This window comes from Oncorhynchus kisutch, linkage group LG18, assembly GCF_002021735.2.
Source record: "Oncorhynchus kisutch isolate 150728-3 linkage group LG18, Okis_V2, whole genome shotgun sequence".
Lineage (NCBI taxonomy): Eukaryota > Metazoa > Chordata > Actinopteri > Salmoniformes > Salmonidae > Oncorhynchus > Oncorhynchus kisutch.
Genome location: NC_034191.2, coordinates 24309398 through 24328928, shown reverse-complemented (window position 1 = coordinate 24328928; position 19531 = coordinate 24309398). Strand labels below are relative to the sequence as shown.

The following is a 19531-nucleotide window of genomic DNA, read 5'->3' as shown; positions in this document are numbered from 1 at the left end:
CTCCAGAGGATAGGGAGGTGTGTGTGTGTATTTGTGTGTGTGTGTGTGTGTGTGTGTGTGTGTGTGTGTGTGTGTGTGTGTGTGTGTGTGTGTGTGTGTGTGTGTGTGTGTGTACAGACTGTGTGATCAGAGAGAGAGGGAGTTGGTGGGTGGTGTGAGTAGCACAACTACACTGCTCCAACTGTCAGTGGACACAGTCGATATGGTAGGAGACTTTTGTTTAGAGAGGCGGGGAGGCTATGGAGTGGGCCGCCTCACAATCTGAATCTTTGTTATCGTTTGTTCATCACCTTGTCGAGACCAGGTCTTGCATTTCCAAACAGAGTTGGAAGTATAGTCAGAGCTTTGAAAATATGTGTCATTTTGTGCTTCCTTGCAACAGCTCATTTCAAAGCACCTCAGAGCTGTGTTACTGTGTTACTCTGTCACATCCATTTGAATGGCATTTCTCTGCTGAATTATTCATTTGATCTGGTTTTTTAAATGTCTGTCTTGGCACTTGGAGAAGGAATTAAATGCTAATTTATTGAGCATATAAAGACTATGTCCCAGAGAGAAAAAAATAACTTAAACAACAAGATGCCCTGTGGGAGACTAAAAGGCTCATCGGGCCACTTTCTCCATTAATGTGTTAATGTGCTCCCTCTCCCTGGGCTGCCTGACATCTGATTAGACATACATACATACATACATACATACATACATACAGACAGACAGACAGACAGACAGACAGACAGACAGACAGACAGACAGACAGACAGACAGACAGACAGACAGACAGACAGACAGACAGACAGACAGACAGACAGACAGACAGACAGACAGACAGACAGACAGACAGACAGACAGACAGACAGACAGACAGACAGACAGACAGACAGACAGACAGACAGACAGACAGACAGACAGACAGACAGACAGACAGACAGACAGACAGACAGACAGACAGACAGACAGACAGACAGACAGACAGACCTACCAAGACATACACATGTGGAAATATAGACGGACTCAAACCTCTACGAACCAACACTCATTCAAATATAATATATATTTTCTTTGATAGAGACAAAAACACATGTCCGCCACCAATCTCATGCATATATTCACACATATACCTACTAGTTTTTCTTCCCTGTGTGTGTAAAATGAATCAGGATGCATTGAACATACGATCAAAAGAACAAGCACAACACAATAACTTCACTCAAACAAATATTGAAGCTCAGACTGACTGTGTGAGGATGTTAAACTAGGGTGAGCAATATGTATCCATTAGTGACTTCAACATAAACTGCCTCCCCTGCTAGCTGTTTGATTACAATTAAATTACACCAGTCCCCAGGGAAGGAGAGGATTCTCCTGTCTCTGTTGCTGCACAGTGGGAGTCATTGACATGCAATGGAGGAAAGAACATATTGACAAATTCTAAACACACGGATTTTAATTGTTTGGGTAAAATGATCCAGGCATAAGCAACGGGAAGCAAATAGCAACATCAAACACACACACACACACTCCCCCACACTGAGCATATACTCTTGAGTATTCCTCAGTCTTTCTGACACATGATCAAGGCAGTCTCCCAAAATGCACGGTCATCATTCATGACTTTCTCTCACTGTCAGAGCCAAATGGTTCCTATTGGATGTCATAGACTGCAGGTTGATGAGGGCTGAGGAGGATGAAGCTTCATCTGCCATAAAGACGACAACTTAAAACAATCAAGCAGCAAACCGTCAGAGAGTCCTTTCCACGTGCTGCAACTTCAAAGACTCTGTTTGTACTTTGTCGGCTTGACAATCGGATTCACTGAGAGGACTTGGTAGGGTAGAAATGTGAACATTTTGACTGAGGACCCCTTCTGTGGTTTTCAGAAAGCGTGGATTTAAATTATTCAAAAGTTTAAAAATTATGTGGCTTTTTAATAATGTCTGAGACAGATTCAGGCCGTGAGGAAAGAGAGGCAGAAGAACAGGAGAACATAAGAACATAAAAGAGAAGTCAAAGACCAATGAAGAAGTGGGTAACACTTGACTGAAGTCTACAGAGACCAAGTAAACATTTTCCGCTTTGTTATTTTTCATGATGAGTCTCCTATGGGTTCTGTTATCATATTGTCTTTATGAAAACAATGTATATTCTCTTTGTATAGTGTTGTATACAGAAGTAATGAAATCCCCATAGATAGTTGTACATAAAAGAAAGAAGACATGAAATGGAAAAATAAACTTGAACAGAGATTTGGTTTACTAGTCCAGACAGTAAAAATTGAAGCTGGGATGAAGCAAAACTGTTAAGATGTTAATTAGGAATGACTTCATACTAGTGGAGCTCTGATCTTGACCAGAACTAGGCGATAGATAGAAAAGGATCTCACAGCACACACTAGTGGTTGCAATCCAATGCCGAAGGGGGCATTTACATGCCATTATCTTTTATGCACAGCTACTGTACAAGTTTGAAAATAAGTCATGTTTGGTACTTAATGTATATTCAGTCCCAATCTAGCAGCAACGCCGCTAACGACAGACATTGTACGTTTGCGTTCAAGATATCCAATATATTGTTGAGGACAATACCTCAGCTAAACATTCATCTCAACATCCTTTCTTCTATCTATCACCCCATGCAAACGGACGTGGTGAGAAAAAATCCTTTAAAGAACGTGTCAATTCTGCCACTAAAGGCTGCCACAACGCTAATGCGCGCTCTGTGAATACCAAGCGGTGTTAATGAAGTCATTTGTCTGAGAGTTGCCGGGTCTCCCACCATTCCATTCCCCGACATTCATTAGTCAGTCACTGCCTGAAAACGCCAACCTCCTTCAGAATCTAATCTGCATTAAAGCACATTTCCTGTCTTAAGGAACATAAGGCTACATCCTGGATGTGCTAGCTATATTTATCCATCCATCCCTGTGTCTTTTTTAATAAGGACTGATGAAACATAATGGAAAATAAAGTGTAACGGAAATTCATTTTATCGCATCTGTTACTATGCTTGCAGTTTCAATGATGCTGTGAATCTCTCTGCTGTAGTCTACTACACTGTAGCAGAGATGTCTGCAGAGCTGAATTTGAACCCTTCTTCTATTGTAAATACATTGAGAGATGGCCTCACCACAAAGATTTATTCAGAGCTTAAAGACCTGGACAGACTGAGGCCCAATAGCAAACTTTCTCCTTTCACTGCAATGTTGGAGAGTCCTTGGTGTGAAGACGTGTTTTCGTGTGTAAACCAGTGACAAATTACTTTCTTCTTAGCAGATGTGACCCCCAAACCTCCCAAAACATTCCTCACCTGCATGACACTTACCGTTGACAGTGAGAGAAACCTCCTTCTCCCCGGCGCCGACTCGCGGGACCACGGCACGGCACACATATTTCCCAGCATCTTCCTGCCTCACAGCCTTGAGTGTCAGGATGTTCTCATTGCTTAGTACCTGCCACACGGAGGTTAAGGTTCACTGAATTAGCAGCAAGAGGTCACCTTCACGTTTGAGGCAGCACACAGTAGCCCGGGCTCCTCTTAACGACTTTAAGGCCAACTCTCTTCTATTATTAAAATCCAATTTGGGACCAGGCTCACATGAGAGAGGGGCGGTTTTGATCTCCAGGCTCTGATGGTTGACGTATACGGAGTTGAGGAATGAGCCTTGCTGGCAGATCAATTGCATGCCCCTATGCTCACCTCAACACATCTCCAGCCAGGATTCAGGGAGCAGGGGCACTAACGAGCCTGAACCGCTAGCTTTCTCTGGATTCTTTGACTAATGAGACTTTGAAAAAAAATGATTTAAGCTCAAAGGGCACTGCTTGGTCACATGAATCCTGAATTACCTATAGTGTTAGATATTTTACGTTTTTCAAATAGAATAATTAATGAAGTTACTGCTGTGGCCAGCATGATATGAGGGTGGTTGTGGAAAATAAAGCACTATAAAGTAAATGACATTGAAAGCATTGGCTAACCTGATTGTTCCAAACTATAGTGTATTGCACCTAGTCAAAACATATACAATGAATGGTGAAAGACATTGAATATGGAAATACATACCACTCCAGAGCCCCTCTTCATCCAGACGATTGTGAGGGAGGGGTTTCCAGTCCAGGCACAGTTGAACACAGCATCAGACCCCAGATCCACCTGTAAGGACTGGGGCTCTGCAGCCATGCGTGGACCAACTGCCAGAACACAGAGAGCCATCCAGTCAGCATCTAGTCAATACACCACCAGCAGCACAACAGAATACTCTATTTACGGTCAGATACAGAATGTCTATAATCTAATTAGGATGCATAACGTTGGTTGAACATCACCACAGAAAGAGCAACACATTAGTAGCACTCACAGTAGACGTCGACATTGCGGCTTATGTTGGTGCTGCCCAGAGGGTTGGTGACCTCACAGGAGACAGGCTCAGTGAAGAAGGAGTGGTCCACAATGACCTCATAAGTGTCCCCAGAGAACTCCTTGATCACGTTGCCTCCTTTGGCCCACCTGTAGTAAAGGGCAATACACAGAGAGTGAGAGCGAGAGAGAGGAGACCTTGCATGAGAGGGGTGATCTGATAAGGAACTGTTATTTGCAACTTGCTTTGACCTTAACATTGACCTATGGTCGCCTGGTTAATGGTGGTCAGGAAATACTCTGCTGAGGGCACAGAATACCTGCAGTGGAAAGACCATTTGTACTAGCACCAGACCAGTATGAAGAATGGGTTGCTTCTGATTTGTAATGTTTCAGTTACGGTCATCAGTGAGGGAGGATGGCATTTGTCTGAAGGATGGGGGGATGAGGGGAGAAGAGGGTGGGATAAAACATTAAGACAGTTTCTCTCCCTCCCTGTCAATGTCACATTGTTCTCTGAATAAATCATTCCTGTGCAGGCTGTCTGCTGGCTTCATCATGTTTTTGTGGCAGCCATTCATGCTGTGACGTCACAAGCATCTCAGTGACTGGGGGAGCAGACAGCACGTTCTTCACTATGACGAGCGGAGCAGAACAGAGCGCAGAGTGGCTTAGACAAACTAATCACAAAATGACAAATAGGTAGAGTCCCTTCTGACGATGCCAGCTGATTTTTACTGTATGGTAGAATCCCCCCTAAAGATGCCGGCTGACACGTACTGTATGGTAGAGTCCTCCCTGACGATGCCGGCTGACACGTAAGGTATGGTAGAGTCCCCCCTGACGATGCCGGCTGACACGTACTGTATGGTAGAGTCCTCCCTGACGATGCCGGCTGACATGTACCGTATGGTAGAGTCCTCCCTGACGAAGCCGGCTGACATGTACCATATGGTAGAGTCCCCCCTGACGATGCCGGCTGACATGTACCGTATGGTAGAGTCCCCCCTGGCGATGCCGGCTGACACGTACTGTATGGTAGAGTCCCCCCTGACGATGCCGGCTGACATGTATCGTATGGTAGAGTCCCCCCTGGCGATGCCGGCTGACACGTACTGTATGGTAGAGTCCTCCCTGACGATGCCGGCTGACACGTACTGTATGGTAGAGTCCCCCCTGAAGATGCCGGCTGACACGTACTGTATGGTAGAGTCCCCCCTGACGATGCCTGCAGACACGTACTGTATGGTAGAGTCCCCCCCAATGATGGCTGCAGACAGGTACTGTATGGTAGAGTCCTCCCTGACGATGCCGGCTGACACGTACTGTATGGTAGAGTCCCCCCTGACGATGCCTGCAGACACGTACTGTATGGTAGAGTCCCCCCCAATGATGGCTGCAGACAGGTACTGTATGGTAGAGTCCTCCCTGACGATGCCGGCTGACACGTACTGTATGGTAGAGTCCCCCCTGACGATGCCGGCTGACACATACTGTATGGTAGAGTCCCCCCTGACGATGCCTGCAGACACGTACTGTATGGTAGAGTCCTCCCTGACGATGCCGGCTGACACGTACCGTATGGTAGAGTCCCCCCTGACGATGCCTGCAGACACGTACTGTATGGTAGAGTCCCCCCTGACGATGCCGGCTAACACGTACCGTATGGTAGAGTCCCCCCAATGATGCCTGCAGACACGTACTGTATGGTAGAGTCCTCCCTGACGATGCCGGTTGACACGTACTGTATGGTAGAGTCCCCCCTGACGATGCCGGTTGACACGTACTGTATGGTAGAGTCCCCCCTGACGATGCCGGCTGACACGTAGTGTATGGTAGAGTCCCCCCTGACGATGCCAGCTGACACGTAGTGTATGGTAGAGTCCCCCCTGACGATGCCGGCTGACACGTACCGTATGGTAGAGTCCCCCCAATGATGCCTGCAGACACGTACTGTATGGTAGAGTCCTCCCTGACGATGCCGGTTGACACGTACTGTATGGTAGAGTCCCCCCTGACGATGCCGACTGACACGTACTGTATGGTAGAGTCCCCCCTGACGATGCCGGTTGACACGTACTGTATGGTAGAGTCCCCCCTGACGATGCCGGCTGACACGTACTGTATGGTAGAGTCCCCCCTGACGATGCCGGTTGACACGTACTGTATGGTAGAGTCCCCACTGACGATGCCGGTTGACACGTACTGTATGGTAGAGTCCCCCCTGACGATGCCGGTTGACACGTACTGTATGGTAGAGTCCCCCCTGACGATGCCGGCTGACACGTACTGTATGGTAGAGTCCTCCCTGACGATGCCGGTTTGTAGTGTCTTTTATCTCAGTCGACCCCCACTTCCCTTTTGTCCACCAAGCCGCAATACCGGTTTATCCCACTAGGGAAACGCCGCTATATTTTCCTTGTAACTATATCTACTGTTTGTTTGTTTATGCATTCCTGTGATTATTTAGTTAGTAAATAAATGATTTAAGACAATTGATGTATGGATGATTCATAGTGAAGACTGGGTTCGTGCAGATAGCCAACAATTTACGACGTTTGGAATGAGACTAACGTGAGGTAAATAATAATTCAGTAATTAGGAGAGTAATTGATCAGATATTAAAATATCTGAAAGTTATATTAGGAAAATTATAACTTTGTAATCTAAATATTTTCCTTGGTGCCCCGACTTCCTAGTTATTTACATTTACATGATTATTAAGTGAGTTTAATCACGTAATAATAATAATTTATTTGATAAAAATAAGTCTTCAGTTTAATGATGCCAAAGACGCGACAGTAGAGTACCCACTAATGATGCCGGCTGACACATACTCTATGCACATAAAGGCACCTGATGTTAATCAATTGACACAGGATTGGGCGAAGAACATCCGTTTGTGTTGGAGGCATCTGTCAGAGGGATGTTTTCTCTCAACTGCTGGGTTAATACTTTTCTTATGTCATCACTTCTGTCTTGCTCAGCATGCCATACTGGATGGCTCCCTGTTGCTGTGGGAGACAGGGACCATTTATTAAAGTGAGCCAAGGCATGAGTGGATGTATGGGGCTTCTTCTCTGGAACATTTACAAGGTATTTTGGGACATACAACTCTATATTCTCCTAAACCTCTCACCTTACCCAGACAGAGATGTGTTTGCATGCTGATATGGGCGATGATAACCTTTAAACTTCTAGCTGTCACAAAACATGGATCTATTTTCACACCAAAGAGCACAGGGTGCACTGTGCAGTATTCCAGGGATCGGGAACTTGCAGTATTCCAGGGACAAGGGCCTCATTTGTTATCCATGAGTGAAGCCTTGGCCTATGCTTGATAGTAGTAGTTTAATTTAAATGAAAATAGACCTCATTCATTCAGCAAGTGAAGTGAAGCACCTTTCTAATTGGCTCTAGTTGATATTCTCTGCTGCATATTGTGCTGCCGAGGAGACTATGTTTCCACACTGTAGGAGCTGGTTTTTCACTGTGTGAGAAATGAAGTCGCTTAGAGCACTGTCAGCTTAACATGCACAGGGACACCTGTGTTTCCAAAAATAAAAAAATGAAGGCAGATGGGTATGCTTGGCTCATCTGTCCCTTCCTTATGTAATTGATCCAGGAGGAGAATGTGCTGGATTTGGGAAAAGGTATTATTACAGTTGCAGTAAGCTACACACAGCGTTCTGTAGGTATTGTCCCTCAAGAAAACAATTCTGTACACAAAATATATAATAAAAGATAATGATAATGACTATAATAATGATGATGATGGTTTCTAAATCTCACAACCCACTGTCTATGAATATTAGATAAGAATTCACTAGACAATGTCAATAAATGTGCTGGTGATGACAGCGATCATCAATGCCCTCTGAATCTCAGTGTCGGATGATGAATGACTCTCCACAGGCTGTGACTGAGAGTGTAGGGTCGCTGGAGTACTGGAGGAGTTACAGTGAGTGAAGCACAGAAGTTGTCCAGCAGGTCTCTCCCAATTGGATTGTGTGGCTGCAAGTGCTGGGAGGTCCACAATGCAGAGAGAGCAGAGACAGAATGCTAGTGCCTGCAGGGAGTGTGAGGCTGCCAGGGCTGGGAGGTCCACAGTGCACAGAGAGAGCAGAGACAGAATGCTAGTGCCTGCAGGGAGTGTGACAGATCCGCTGGTGTGCTGGTCCCCATCCAAGAGAGTCTAAACATAGCCAGCTCTGCATCCATCAGACACCTGCATCTCCTCTGGGAGGGCAGAGTGGCCAGCGAGAACTTACTCAACAGCTCACTTACCACCAGGACCTATTCAGGGATTTAGGTCACACTATGAGGTGCAAGTCAGGTGTATGCCTCAGGGTGTGTGTGTGTGTGTGTGTGTGTGTGTGTGTGTGTGTGTGTGTGGCAATAAAAGTGAAATCAGTGTGTACCAAGGAAAGAACAACCTTGTTCTCTCTCACTGATATGATTAAGGGGATAGCAATGGTAAACTGAATTAAATCAAATTAAACAGCTATCTATGTCATTAACATATAAAATAAATTATTATTATTATCGGCATGGTTAAGTACACCACGGCACAGATTATGTTGCTCATTTGAATTTTCATAATGTTGAATATATCAAAATACTTATTTCAATGGAAAGTAGAGACTTTCATAACGATGCTTTGATCAAATCGCACCCTGATGTTTCTTGAATGAAATGTGTCTATGAAATTACACAGAAATGTCTCTTTGTTTGACATAATATGACAAAATGCCCAATATTAGAAGGGAGAACAAAAACACTGTCTATAGTTTGAAAACATTGTGAATGACATTTCAATATACTGTCTGCCATGAGGTAGGGGACATGAGCAGAGATGATGTGACTGTCAGTTTGATGCCTTACAATTCAAATAAAACCAGGACGTCTGTTCGTCTGGCAACGAAATCACAGCATGGTAGAACATCACTGTTGCGGCTAACCTCGCGTGATGTATTGTTGTCTCTACCTTTTTGCCCTTTGTCCTTTCGTCGGTGCCCAATAATGTTATACTATGTTTTGTGCTGCTGCCGCCATGTTGTGCTGATGCCATGTTGTTTTGCTACCATGCTGTGTTGTCATGTGTTGCTGCCATGCTATGTTGTTGTCTTAGGTCTCTCTTTATGTAGTGTTGTGGTGTCTCTCTTGTCGGGATGAGTGTTTTGTCCTGTATTTTAATGTTTTATCCCAGCCCCTGTCCCCGCAGGAGGCCTTTTGTTAGGCTGTCATTGTAAATAAGAATGTGTTCTTAACTGACTTGCCTAGTAAAATGAAGGTAAAACATATATATACAGTACCAGTCAAAAGTTTTGACACGCCTACTCATTCAAGGGTTTTTCTTGATTTTTACTATTTTCTACATTCTAGAATAATAGTGAAGACTTCAAAACTATGAAATAACACATATGGAATCATGTAGTAAGCAAAAAAGTGTTAGAAATATCTAAATATATTTTATATTTTCAAAGTAGCCACCCTTTGCCTTGATGACAGCTTGGCACACTCTTGGCATTCTATCAACCAGCTTCATTAGATAGTCAACTGGAATGCATTTCAATTAACAGGTGTGCCTTGTTAAAAGTTTATTTGAGGAATTTCAATGCTTCTTCATGCATTCCAGCCAATCAGTTGTGTTCTGACAAGGTAGGGGTGGTATACAGAAGATAGCCCTATTTGGTAAAATACCAAAATCCATATTATGGCAAGAACAGCTCAAATAAGAAAAGAAAAGCAACAGTCCACCATTACTTTAAGACATGAAGGTCAGTCAATCCGGAAAATGTTAAAAACTTTGGAAGTATTTTCAAGTGCAGTCACAAAAACCATCAAGCACTATGATGAAACTGGCTCTCATGAGGACCGCCACAGGAAAGGAAGACCCAGAGTTACCTCTGCTACAGAGGATAAGTTCATTAGAGTTACCAGACCCAGAAATTGCAGCCCAAATAAATGCTTCACAGAGTTGAAGTACAGACACTTCTCAACATCAACTGTTTAGAGGAGACTGCATGAATCAGGCCTTCATGGTCGAATTGCTGCAAAGAAACCACTACTAAAGGACACCAATAAAAAGAAGAGACTTGCTTGGGCCAAGATACACAAGCAATGGATATTAGACTGATGAAAATCTGTCCTTTGGTCTGATGAGTTCAAATTTGCGATATATGGTTCCAACGGCCATGTCTTTGTGAGACGCTGAGTAGGTGAACGGATGATCTCCGTGTGTGTGGTTCCCACCGTGAAGCATGGACGAGGAGGTGTGATGGTGTGTGTTTACTTTGCTGGTGACACTGTCTATGATTTATTTAGAATTCAAGGCACACTTAACCAGCATGGCTACCACAGCATTCTGCAGCGATACACCATCCCATCTGTTTTGCGCTTAGTGGGAATTTCATTTGTTTTTCAACAGGACAATGAACCAACACACCACCAGGCTGTGTTAAGGCTTTTTGACCAAGAAGGTGGGTGATGGAGTGCTGCATCAGATGACCTGGCCTTCACATTCACCCGACCTCAACCCAATTGAGATGGTTTGGGATGAGTTGTACCGCAGAGGGAAGAAAAAGCAGCCAACAAGTGCTAAGCATATGTGGAAACTCATTCAAGACTGTTGGAAAAGCATTCCAGGTGAAGCTGGTTGAGAGATTGCTAAGTGTGCAAAGCTGTCATCAAGGCAAAGAGTGGCTACTTTGAAGAATATAAAATATACAATATATTTTGATTTGTTTAACACTTTTGTTTACTACATGATTCCGTATGTATTATTTCATAGTTTTGATGTCTTCACTATTATTCTACAATGTAGAAAATAGTAAAATAAAGAAAAACCCTTGAATGAGTAGAAAATAGTGAAAATCGAGAAAAACTCTTGATTTGTTGGTGTGTCAAATCTTTTGACTTGCACTGTATGTATATTTTTAAAACATTACTGGCATTAGTGGCATGGCACCAGTCAAGATAGTGTGTACAGCCAAAGTGTTTATGCCAGCAGTGTAGAAAAGATGGATTTCATTTGCTTTGCCTGTTGCTTTGTTGTTTTTTTCTCTCTCGCTGTCCTCCTCGTCGACTGGATGCACTGGGTGGCACAAAGCCAGTCACAGGGGAAAACAAACAGTGGCGGTGCCCACAGACAACTTGACGGAAAATGACATGATGTAAAACTTCTTCATTAGCTGCCTCAGAGACACAGACTAGGAAAAGATGGATGATAGAACTGACAAACAACATCGTAATTATTAAACTGGGGGGAGAATTGGTGATGGTGTTTGGTGGGTGTGGAGAGGGATGTGTTTGTTGTCGCGTGGTAGAATGCACAGACGAGGGACCTGAAACTCCTCTTCTGTCGTGTCCCTCTCTGGAGCTCCTCTGCTTTGAGTAGCGAAAAAAAAGACTTTGTATATTTATCACCATGGCGTTGAATATGATGTATTTTGATTGCCCCTTCTGCTTCCATTAGGTAATGAAGATTCCATAACAGCTCTATTGTTTTACGTTTCCTCTATTCACACCAACACACTCAGATCAAAACACAAACTTCCAGCAGTACTTCCCTCCATATCTAGAATATGCGGATTCGCCAAAAAACATTAACATCCGGTCTTCAGAGATACAGTATTTTAAACCTAACTTCCATTTCCCTGGAAAATATAAATGGGAACTCCGCTCAGGCGTCTTTCTATGCCTGCTACGTTAGGTCACTACCTATACTCTACTCAGCACTATCCCTGAGACACATGTTCTCCCCCCAGGAGATAGAGTTCTGGCTCTGCCTAAGAGATATCTGTCTCAGGGTTAGTGCTCTCCATTCTCTTTTGTAAGCAAGATTCTTAGACCGGCCAATCACAGCAGATCATGGAGAATAGAAATCACCATGTCATTGACTCCTCCTCTGCTATCTTGGCTCTGTCTGTGTGTGAAGTGCTTATTGAAGTGGAGAATGGGATGGCAGAGTGGCGGGCTGGGGAGATTGGCAGAGAGGCCATCATCAGGCCTGCCCTGTCCTTGTTCCATATCTGATCTCCAGAGACAGGGTGTATTAGAGCTGACTAACGGTCACACCACACCGCTAGCTTCCTGCTCTGCACTGCTGTAACTCTCTCCGGGGGACAAGGGGGGTTCTCCTCAGTCAACTCCCCAGTTGAGAGCTCTCCCTGGGAGACAGAAACAGTCCAACACTCCCCCGTGTGGACTGAGGCAGACTGGAGATGAAATAACCTATTGTTCTTCATGAGAACATGTGCTAAAATGAATCAGAAATTAATCTGCACTGTTGCATATTAGAAAAAGGTTATATATTTCACAGTCCTCCGAACAGAAGTGAAGTGTGGGTTCAGATGCAAATTGACTCAACTCAAAGTGGTATTGGATCCTAACACTAGTGAAATCCTTCTAGAGAGTGCCTATTTCAGCCTGAAGTTCTACCCCTCTCCTTCTTTCAATCCATTCTCCAATGGTTTTCCATGCCAAAGGAAAAGTCGTCTCAATGTAGACATGATCTGGGTCCCACTACAATAGAGCCTGATTTCCACAGTGATGGTAGCAGAAGACCTGCCTTTGGTGTATAGCTGTACAGTCAAACACGAGTCTTGTTTGCTTTGATATCTGGTTTTTAAAGGGCAGAATCCATCAAAGGAATGTCTCTGTTTTGCCACCTGTGAGTGTGTTGTAGATCCATTTCATTTCCCAATACAGCTTCATGCTCAGTGTCGGCCAGGTAATTCCCTTCGCTATTGATTTTGTTCCACTTATTCTTCCCTTGGTTTTAAAACCCACACAGAAAATCATGTCTTGACAAATCACCTTGGCATTACACCCCTTCAAGCACTAAGTGAGATTTCATGAGAGTAAATAACTTCTATCTCATGTTTCTTGTGAGAATTGAAAAACTCAGTGCTCCAAATCAAGTCTCTTAATGTGTGCTTGCAGTTGTCAGGCAGAATTCAAAAAGTGTTGCGAAATAGAATAAGACATGGGTTCAGCGTAGGTTCAGAAGATCAACCCACTCCTTCCACACAAATGTCCACTAGCCCTCCTTCAGTACTCTGACTCACATGTCGCCCTTTTAACATGAGACCTTGTAACCTTGACAACCTCATCAGATACAACACAATACCAGCTGTTCTCCCACTACCCATAGTGTATCTATCTTCAGGGTATATAGACAACATATCTCAAAACAAAAGCCATGCAAGTCAATGCATTCATTAGCCTCTAAGTACATGACTGGGAAGTAATTTCAACAGACATGTGTCATTAGATTTTCCTCGGTATAGCTCTCTGTGAATATTTTCCAAATCGACGAGAGATTTAATAGTGTCATGGCATGATAAGAATTATCTGACAGTGATTAATACCATCAACACTGAAGTGTTGCTATAAGCAACATCTATCAGAGAGGACCTTTGTATATCATATGACGTTTGTTTCAGTGTTTTTCTTTCTCATTATGGGGTATTGCATAATGCAGGATGTCTGGCCCACAACTCATTTTCTATGATACATTTCTCATTTAGAGACTACTAATGGAGTTTAGAGTAAAATTCCCAGACAGCATGTTCAAAGTCTTCTCAAGGAACCAAGTTCAGAGTGAAAATAATCTGATACAGACAATCATAAGAGAGGGGTGGAGACAGACAGACAGACATTAGTTGTGCATGTACAGTATAAGTAGAGTTGAAATCAGAAGTTTACATACATTTAGGTTGGAGTCATTAAAACTTGTTTTACAACCACTCCACAAATTTATTGTTAACAAACTATAGTTTTGGCAAGTCGGTTAGGACATCTACTTTGCGCATGACACAAGTATTTTTCCAACAATTGTTTACAGACAGATTATTACAGTTATAACTCATTGTATCACAATTTCAGTGGGTCAGAAGTTTTCATACACTAAATTGACTGTGCCTTTAAACAGCTTGGAAAATTCCAGAAAACGATCTCATGGCTTTAGAAGCTTCTGATTCATCCTTGGGAGCAATTTCCATACACCTGAAGGTACCACGTTCATCTGTACAAACAATAGTACGCAAGTATAAACACATTTGGACCACGCAGCCGTCATACCACTCAGGAAGGAGACGCGTTCTGTCTACTTGAGATGAACGTACTTTGGTGCGAAAAGTGCAAATCAATCCCAGAACAACAGCAAAGGACCTTGTGAAGATGCTGGAGGAAACAGGTACACAAGTATCTATATCCACAGTTTAACGAGTCCTATATAGACATAACCTGACAACAAAGTCAAGGTATTGCAGTGGCCATCACAAAGCCCTGACCTCAATCCTATAGAAAATGTGTGGACAGAACTGAAAAAGCATGTGCGAGCAAAGAGGCCTACAAACCTGACTCACACCAGCTCTGTCAGGAGGAATGGGCCAACATTCACCCACATTATTGTGGGAAGCGTGTGGAAGGCTACCCAAAATGTTTGACCCAAGTTAAACAATTTTAGGACAATACACTCAGTTAGTATTTGGTATCATGTAAACTTCTGACCCACTGAGAATGTGATGAAAGAAATAAAAGCTGAAATAATAAATTATCTCTACTATTATTCTGACATTTCACATTCTTAAAAAATAAAGTGGTGATCCTAACTGACCTAAAACAGAGACTTTTTACTAGGAATTGTCAGGAATTGTGAACAACTGAGTTTAAATGTACTTGCCTACGGTGTATGTAAACTTCCGACTTCAACTGTTGGTCATCTTACCTGTACAGTGTGACGGGTGGGTTAGCCTTGGCTGAGCAGTGGAACTTAACCAGGTTTCCTTCCAGAATGGGCTGAGGCTCCACTGACAGATTGACAAGTGGCAAATCTGAATGGACACACACCAGAGACAGACAACCAATTAGAAAAGACCCCCGTAACAGCCTTACAGTAATCTAGGGCGGTTGCAGAAACGTGCTTGCCATTTTAATTGAACATAGACCAGCATATTTCCCCTACAGTAACTTGTGTTGCGATATATTTCCACAGGTGCAGAAATACACTACCTATACTTATTTTTTTCTTCATTAGAGATATTAAATAGCAGAAAAACACATGAAATCAAAGCAAATAGTGCAACTCTTGATAATGAGTTTTTCAGTAATTGGCGAATTGAAAGAATAGGATTAATAGAAACAGTGATTTGCCTGCTAAGCACTCCATTATAATTGCAAAAATGAATAAACACTGAGACACAATTAAAACTGCTCTTAAAATAGCAAACACATAGATTATGTTAATTCAATAAACAGCAATTAAATGTATCTAAATGACAAAGGTATAGCATTCTTTTTGAAAATACGTTTGAATCTGTTTTCATTTCTGAAGGCAAATGGTTAATCCTCCACTTTGGTCCTCCTTTATGTTCAGATTAAACATTTCAAATGAGGCAAGCTTTTTCAATGTCCAGCATTGATGAAAGGGCCAATGGTATAGCCTGTAAAGTATGTAAAGGGTTTTGGGGGACAAAAAGCCTCATCAAACACTGGCAGTCTGAGTGATTAAAAAAACAATGGTCTTTCAGTATAAGCCCCATCGCTGAACGTCATGGGGAGACTCAAAGGTTGTCTGATATCACTAATGGAACACGGCAGCAACGAGCATGGCCCCTCTCGCATTTCTCTATGTCCGCTGCTTCAATCCAAATGGACTACTGCCTTTTAACGTCTACTGTGGCAACTGTCCAAGCCGTTTCCATATCTATCTTATGTAGATTGCTTTTAATTCAATCAAGTCCTTGATTCAACTTTGCTTGATGAAATCTAACTCTGCTGGGAAAGAGGGTGGCATGGAAGCTAGAGGGAAGCTTTCTATGAGTGCATATCCATAAATTATATGACTAATCATATCTACATACAGTGGGTTTCAAAATGATTGACACCCTTGATAAAGATGAGCAATAATGACTGTATAAAATTAAGAATTCATAATACGGAGCTCTATTGTTTGCCAATAAAAGCGGGAAATTATATTATTTTATACATAGAATTGCTCAGAGAAAGAGATTTTGTTTAACAAGGGATTTTTTTTCTCAAAAAGGTAGAGGTCAAATTTATTGACACCCCTAAGGAGTTTAGTATTTGGTCCCATGTCCATACTGTAGCATACTTTGTGCCCAATAGAAAATGAATGTTATAAGGTATTGTGTCATTTTGGAGAGACTTTTATTGTAAATAAGAATAGAATATGTTTCTAAACACTTCTACATTAATGTGGATGCTACCATGACTACAGATAATCCTGAATGAATTCTGAAATTATGAGTGAGGAAGTTTTTGAGGGTCAAAGAACACACCCCCAAAGCATGCTAACATGATCTTTGACCTTGTGTAACTTTCTCACTCACCATCATTCACGATACATAAAGTCAACTTTTGACTACTTTATTTCTAAAATAAATCTGCAGAATTATGATTGCAGTTGCCACGGCATGATGTTGTTTCCAATGATACGTTTGGCTTGACCCTACAGCCTACAGACGAATACATGAATGAGGAATGATAGAAATGTGTAGCGAGATGTTACAACATCATTATTTCAAACTGGAAAGGTCCAAAGACTCTCCAGACCTTAGACCTCCCTAGCTTTAAACTTTGAGAAAGTAGAATAATTACACATCTGTCGTTATGTCATTTGGAGAGCCTTAGGCACATCAGCAAAGTAGCAGAAATGGCAGTTGATTTATCATGGAGAGAAATAGGGAGATCCCAGGGGTTAGAGTGCGTTTGGTGCAGGTGCAGCAAACATCTATTTGGATGGTGTCCTGTCTCCATGTGCAATTACACTAATGTAGCATCCAGGGGCCCAGTTGTTTGGATTCAGCGATTACAGTGTCACAGCCACTAGCAGAGAGAACACTTAGATTGCTGTTGCTCAGCCCAATCCTCCCAATGTTGTAAGAAGAAGATTACATTTCAGTCATTTAGAAGACACTCTTATCCTGAGCAACTTACAGTAGTGAGTGCCTGCTTTTCCTTACTGGTCCCCCATGGGAATCAAACCCACAACCCTGACATTGCAAGCGTCATGCTCTACCAACTGAGCCACACAGGACCTTGATGTGTGTGTGTTTCCGTGTGTGTGTGTGTTCTTGTGCGCAAGTGTGCATACATCCCTCTGTGTGTGTGTGTGTGTGTGTGTGTTTGTTCTTGCGTGCAAGTGTGCATACATCCGTGTGTGTGTGTGTGTGTGTGTGTGCGTGTGTATGGAGGGGAAATACACTGTGCAGCTGCTCTATGCAAGCTCAGCTGCCACTGCACCCAAGAGGGAGGGTGGTCCAGGTGCCATGCTTACCCCTCATCTGCTTCCTTGACTTTTTGGGACACTATGCCCCCTTACAAACACACAACAACCCGCACACCCGTGCCAGGTCTCCTGCAGGCCAATGAAGGTAGGAACAACATGCTGGATCCTGGAAGACCAGCTAATTAGGAGGACAAATTGGCAGGCAGAGGGAACTGCAGAGAGGCAGAATGGCAGATGTAGAGGTGGTGGCAGTCTACCCTGCTACTTTGCTTTGTGGTGGGAGCTTTTCCATGGGCCTACTACCTTGCCAACATTATCCTGATAGCATGCTTAGACTCTGTAATACCAAACTAAAAATGTTCAGCTGCTAGTGAGGTCTGAGGGCATCTTGGCCCAATGCTGTCTATTTTATTACTGATTGGTAGTTCTTTCAAGTCAATCATCCTGTGAAGACTGACCCTCCCTGAATGAGAGAAGCACCCGACTGTCTCTCGCTTATGAGACGTTGAGGCATGATGCCATTATGTATTTTGTAAGTGAATAAGATGAGTGACTTGGCTCTTCTGCTTGGAAAGCTCTGTCCTTGGAGAACAGGGGAAGGGAGTGACGGCCGCCAAAACACCCGATGAGAGGGACTCTGGGATGGGATCTCTGGATGCCAATTTGTCGCCCCCTGACCCTCATGCAGACAGACACAGCCACTTAATAAAGAAGTCTGTTTGTCACTTTGATGTATAAATGCATGAGTGGGAGTGAGCTCATTTGAGGCTTCACGCGACAGGCCCATCAAAATGCAGGGCCGCTAAGTTAGATTCATCGTGAGAGTGAAATGGAGATGGTGGGAGGGGAGCTGGGAATAGCAGCGCTGGTAATGATGGCAGTGGTGGTGACAACAACAGCATGGCTAAAAAAAGAGGAAGACAGTGTAGTTTGCTGACAGCTTTTGATCGGAAGTTCAAAGAAAGGAGCAGATGGCGTTTTTGAACAATCAGCCAACTTCTCTAGATTTCCCAGAGATGGTGCCAACGTAAATTGCTTTCTTCCCTTTCTTAAAGCTCAATTTCAACTCTCTTTGGGTGCACAGCTGTTCCTCCATGAGGATAAGCCTCCAGGAGCAACGGCTGGTTCTGATGGGGAGTCTGTTTATTCACAACTAGGGCAGTGGCATATCCATAGCAATACGGATATTGATGCAGCTTGCTGGTTGGCCCAGTGTATTACTGGAGGCGGGCACACAGGGGCAGACAACTGCAGGTTCACAGCTTGACTAACACACAAAGCCAACACCATGCATTTATTTACCCACTCACACAATGCAGGCATATGTTTTGCCATTCTGACTGTAGGCCATATGTTTGGGCTTTTTACATTTTCAAGTATACCTGGAAGGTTCAACAGTAGATCCGACACATGGTTTACTTTCAAAAGTTTGAAGAGAAAACAGTGGAGGCTGGTGGGCATAGCTTAGTTGAGTGATGGTACAGATGCTACTGATTTCCATTCAAAACCTTACATGAAAGTAACAATACAGTGAATCCAGATTGAGCCACTGCTCCCAATTGTAGTCCTTATGATAAAATCATTACACCTCTGGCATACTCGAACTAGCGGCCCATGTTTCCCTCTCTTTTTTCCAGATCAATTTGTCATTATGTGCTCGATTAGGCAACGAGAGCATGAAGAGGAGCTGGGTAACAAACACAAATCCTCCCCCACCACACATCTGCATGTTTTCTATTGATTAGTCTCAACAAATGGCATTACCTTGCCGTTGCTCGACTTATTTGCAATGCAAACGCGTTAGCCTTAACCCTCACCCCACCCCTTGTGTGTGGGATGCCGTTCACACATGTTGGACGCAGCTCAACAGACAGATAAACACATAGCCAGCCATGCTGAAGATATTATCATGAGGCTCGC

The 19531-nt window shown here is 43.3% G+C and overlaps 1 protein-coding gene across 1 annotated transcript in view; it reads right to left on the bottom strand.

Moving 5' to 3' along the window:
• LOC109909456 (kin of IRRE-like protein 3) overlaps positions 1-19531 on the bottom strand; it is a 201103-nt gene that overhangs the window by 14901 nt on the left and 166671 nt on the right. The window contains exons 6-9 of the mRNA XM_031796333.1: positions 15089-15194; positions 4355-4503; positions 4060-4187; positions 3319-3445 (exon numbers count right to left, since the gene is read on the bottom strand). Of these exons, the coding sequence (XP_031652193.1) occupies positions 3319-3445; positions 4060-4187; positions 4355-4503; positions 15089-15194 (510 nt within the window). The remainder of the gene's footprint in view (positions 1-3318; positions 3446-4059; positions 4188-4354; positions 4504-15088; positions 15195-19531) is intronic.